Source organism: Acanthisitta chloris, unplaced genomic scaffold (assembly GCF_000695815.1).
Source record: "Acanthisitta chloris isolate BGI_N310 unplaced genomic scaffold, ASM69581v1 scaffold30082, whole genome shotgun sequence".
NCBI lineage: Eukaryota > Metazoa > Chordata > Aves > Passeriformes > Acanthisittidae > Acanthisitta > Acanthisitta chloris.
Genome location: NW_008659245.1, coordinates 1,254 through 5,578, shown reverse-complemented (window position 1 = coordinate 5,578; position 4,325 = coordinate 1,254). Strand labels below are relative to the sequence as shown.

The following is a 4,325-nucleotide window of genomic DNA, read 5'->3' as shown; positions in this document are numbered from 1 at the left end:
CCCTCATCAGCCCCCCGGGCTGGGCACCCCTGGTGGGGGGCAGGGACGATGCTCTGCCGGGAGCTGTGCTGGGCTCGGCCCCGCTTGCCCATTGGCAGGATTTTGCTGCAGTCTGCTCTGAGCCGGCAGTTTTGGTGGATGAAGAAAACTGCAGAAAGCAGCTCTGCTGGTGGGCTTGGTCAAACGAGGCTCTGGGGAGGGGGAGGGGTGGGTTGGGTGAAGGTGATCTCTGTTCACCCCTCCGGTAAGCACTTGTGAGAGGGGGCGGCTCCCAGTGGGGCCTAGGGATGGGAGCATCCCGAGTTGCCATGGTGACACCGACTGCATCGTCAGGCAGACGAGAGCATCGCTGGTGCAGCCCCGCATGAGTGTACCCTACCTTCCTTCCTGGCTGCCGTCCCTGGGGAGTGCAGGGTTTGTTCCTTGTCTTTGGGGTGGCACCCTGGGGACAGAGTAGTGGGATTGTGCCAGGTGAGCTCAGAGCAGAGGGAAGCAAGCCCTCAGCTGCAGCCTGTTGCATTGCAGGTGTACGGTGGTCCTTCCTCTCCCAAAAACGTAGCTCCCCTTTTTTTCCCTCAGCATGTCCCACCTCCAATGCAGCAGGCACTCGGATTGCAGGGTCGAGAATGAGGAGGGGACTGGACTCACCTGGGCTTCCTTGGTGCAGGCACTGACACAGGGACAAGAGGGATAAGCATGGGGAAGGGGGGGAGGAGGGGGGAGCTACTAGTGACCCACATCCCTTAATCCATGTCCAACCCTGCGTCATGCAGTTACCTAAACCCTGAAGCAGTCTCCCTCGGCAGGGGCACACCCCTCTACCCCACCTCTGAGGCAGCCAGCTGTGGCCAGCCCCCCCATTTTGCCCTTGTAAAGCCAAGCTTGGGGACAGGGGGTGTCTCCAGCCTGTCTCCATGCTGCTTTCCCCCTTGATTCACCTCCTGCCATCCTTGGGAACCAGACTGTGCAACAGTTGGAGATCCCTCGAGTCTCTGCAACTCCTTTCCCAGGCATGGGCTCCCCACTGGCAGCATCAGGCCCCCCCACTTCACAGCCTGAGCCCTCCCCAGAGGACACACGACATCAGATCCCCCTCTTTTAAGCTGATTAGGGCAGTGAGGATGCATCAGAGCAGATGCCACCAAGGCTAGGAGAGTGAACAGTCTGGAGGGATGCAGAGGGGGCAGCATAGAGCCCCCAGATTTGACCACCCTGTCCATGGGCTGAGTAATTGCATAGCTCCCCCCTACACAGCCAGTCCAATCCCTGCTGTAAGCCTGGCACCCAGCCCTGGCACCCTGGACCTCCAAGGGTAGTGGGATGGACAGCAAAGCCGCAAGGAAGGGGACAAGCAGATGGTGGTCCCTGAGCCCACAGCAGCCACTGTGAGCACCAGTGTAGGCATGTTCCTGGAGCTGGGCAAGCAGTGCTTTCCCACTCACCCCCTGCATGAACATCACACATGAGCCTGGCCTGGTGCAGCATGTGGCTGTGCTGGGCCCAGTGTGTTGACCCAAACTGGTTGCACAGGGCTCTGTGAGTTACAACATCCTTCCAGCCCAACTGCATGTCCTCTTTGCCTCCAGTTGCCATGTCTTCTCACCAGCCTGAGACAGCATATGTGGCTCCCTGGAGGGGAAGTAAGTCTGTAGGTTTCCACTTTCCCCTGTCTCTTGGGGGATGTAAGAACCAGAGGTGATGTCTGGAGAAAAGGGGATGCAGCAGGGTGGGCACATCCTCCCCACCCCAGCCCTGCAGGTGCTCTGGATCAAATGGGAGGGGTTTTGCTGAGTGGTACCCCCTCTTGCCAGCTCCCTGCAGACAGGAGAGGACACAGGTCACAGCACCTCTCTGTTTTATTGAAGACCAATCCCACTCCCCAGCCAGCGTGGAGTCCAGTGTGCCCAGCTCTTCTGCATCCACTGGGCCAAAGTCCTGCTCCGGAGGATGAGGGCAGCTCCTTGAACCCAGAGGGAGAGACCCATGGCTGCTCCTTGGTGCCTGGGGCTCCCAGTCCTGCTGTCATCCCTTGTCCTGCTGCACCTCCCACCCTGCCTTGTCCTTGCCTCCACCTATGGAGGGTGTCACACCGTGCCCTACATGTGAGGGGCTAAAGCCAGCATAAAACTGGAATATTAATCTTGGAAGTGATGAGTAGGACATGGGCTCATGTGCAGGGTGGCAGGGACCATCTGTGGTGTGATCCTCAGGCACCGGGGAGAGGGACCAAGCTATGCTGCCTCCAAGCTCTTGCCTTGCCCTGAGGACTGGCAGTGTGCCCCACACCTGCCCCTGGCACCTCTAACTACAGAGCCCTGCCCTGGGCAGGCATTAATCCATGAAGAGCATCTGCCCTCCATACCAAGGCTTCTCCTGAGGTCTGAAGGCAGGGGATGTAGGAGGGATGGAGGAAAGGAAGTCTTTGGAGACAAAGGCAAGGGTACAAAGTTGCCAAGGAAGGTTCCCTTTCCTTGTGCCTACTCAGTGGGACCCTTATTCATGGATGCAGTTGCCTCATGGGCCCAGCTCCTGACTCCTCTCTCAAAGAGAGGAGAGGGCAGACACAGGCTGGTGGCAGAGCTAAGGACATTCATGGAGTGGGTAGCATGTGGCAAAGGAAAGGGGGGGCACAGTCCCTGCCAAGAGGGGAGCCCATGGTTTTCCCTTCCATTCACACCCTACTTTAGGTATCCACATCTGTTCACAGGATCATGGATACCTCCTCATCTTAAATTTAGGTGGCTTCTCTCTTCCAGCCACCTACATCAAGGAATCAATCCAGCTGCCCTGCAAGCACACACCCCACCCCCCATCCTCTGCACCACTCTCCAAATCTAAAAGGTGGCAACTGAGAGCAGGGCACAATCTCCCACCCCCCATCCCTCCCCACTGAGCTTCCCAATTCTACAGCCCCAGGCTGCCAGGGACAAGGAGCCCCCACCTTGCCCAGCTGAGCCTCTAATGGTAATGGTTGTTCATGTTGTTGAGGTGGGAGGCTGCCATGGCACTGAATGGGGCTGAGGGCTGGAGCCCATGCCCAGGGTAGAGGGATGGGCTAGAGCCAGGCCAGTAGGAGAAGCCAGCTGGTGTCACCCCCGAGGTCATGAGGTTGAGTTTGGAGATGCCCGAGAAGGGCAGTGGTGCCAGGTTGCCCTGAAATTTGTAGAGGGTGTGATCGGGGGCAGCAGGCTGGCACACCTGCGCCAGCCCATGGAAGTCGAACTTGTAGGCATAGCGCTTGCCATGGACCTTGGTCATGATATTCTTGTCGTAGTAGTAGCGCAGCGCCCGGCTCAGCTTGTCATAATTCATGTTGGGTTTGCTCTTCCGCTCGCCCCAGCGCCGTGCCACCTCATCGGGATCGATCAGCTTGAACTCGCCATTTGTGCCTTCCCAGGCGATGCAATTCAGGTTGGCCCGGTCCGAGAGCAGCTCCAGCAGGAACTGCCACAGCTGGATCTGCCCGCTGCCTGCAAGGCCGGGCCCCGGAGAGGTTAAAGCTCACTCCCAGGGCACAACATGAGGGACAGGATGTGCCCCAATCTCCTTGACCCACTACTATGTTGCCCCCTCCCACACTCAGTTTTCAGCTGCACCTCATTGCATCTTCCCTGCTCTAGAGACACAGAAGATGATAATGAGGTGATGTCTCCTTTGCAGCATCCCTACCCCATCCTGCTCCCCAAGTATGAGGAGGAGAGCACCCCCACACCTTGGGACACAGATAGGAGTGCCTAGAGGTCAACAGAGGTTGCTGTGGGTCTGGATCCAGGGTTTCCACATCCCTCCCACCCACATTCACACACTACTGAAGATAAATACCTGCTCGTTTGTTTTGGTGTGAGGATGTGGCCTTGTTCTTTCATCTGCAGCCCCAAGAAAGACATACCAGATCTATCTCAGCACAAATATTCCCCAGTGCCATATCTGCTTGAAACTGGGCTGGTGTCACAGCACAGCCCTTGCCCATCTCTAGTGACACTGTGCCCTGCACGGATGTCTCCATGGTGAGCTGAAGTCAGAGTGCCACACTGATCTGACCTGCACCCAGGGAGGCAGAGCCAGGTATAAGGGAAGAAGAGACCAGGACAGGATAAGACTGTGATTATGAAATAGGCATCAGTGTTCCTTCTTTCCAGAGGAAAACGTTCTCTCTCTGAGCTATGGCCATTGCACCTGAAGCTGGTACTGAGGAATATCCCTGGTGGGTGCCTGAGGTTCCCCTGTGTCAGGCTGTGCACACACCAGAGCCTGGCACACCCGGACATGCCCATAGTGAAGCACAAGGCTCCACTGTGTCTGGCCAGGGCCCCCAGACCTTTGGC

General features: G+C 57.6%; 1 protein-coding gene across 1 annotated transcript; it reads right to left on the bottom strand.

Moving 5' to 3' along the window:
* Positions 1 to 2,958: 2,958 nt before the first annotated feature.
* Positions 2,959 to 3,470, bottom strand: FEV (FEV (ETS oncogene family); the record flags this gene model as incomplete). Its single annotated transcript, XM_009069335.1, has 1 exon — positions 2,959 to 3,470. A coding segment is annotated over one exon (512 nt), but the record flags the coding sequence as incomplete, so codon positions are not given.
* Positions 3,471 to 4,325: the final 855 nt, after the last annotated feature.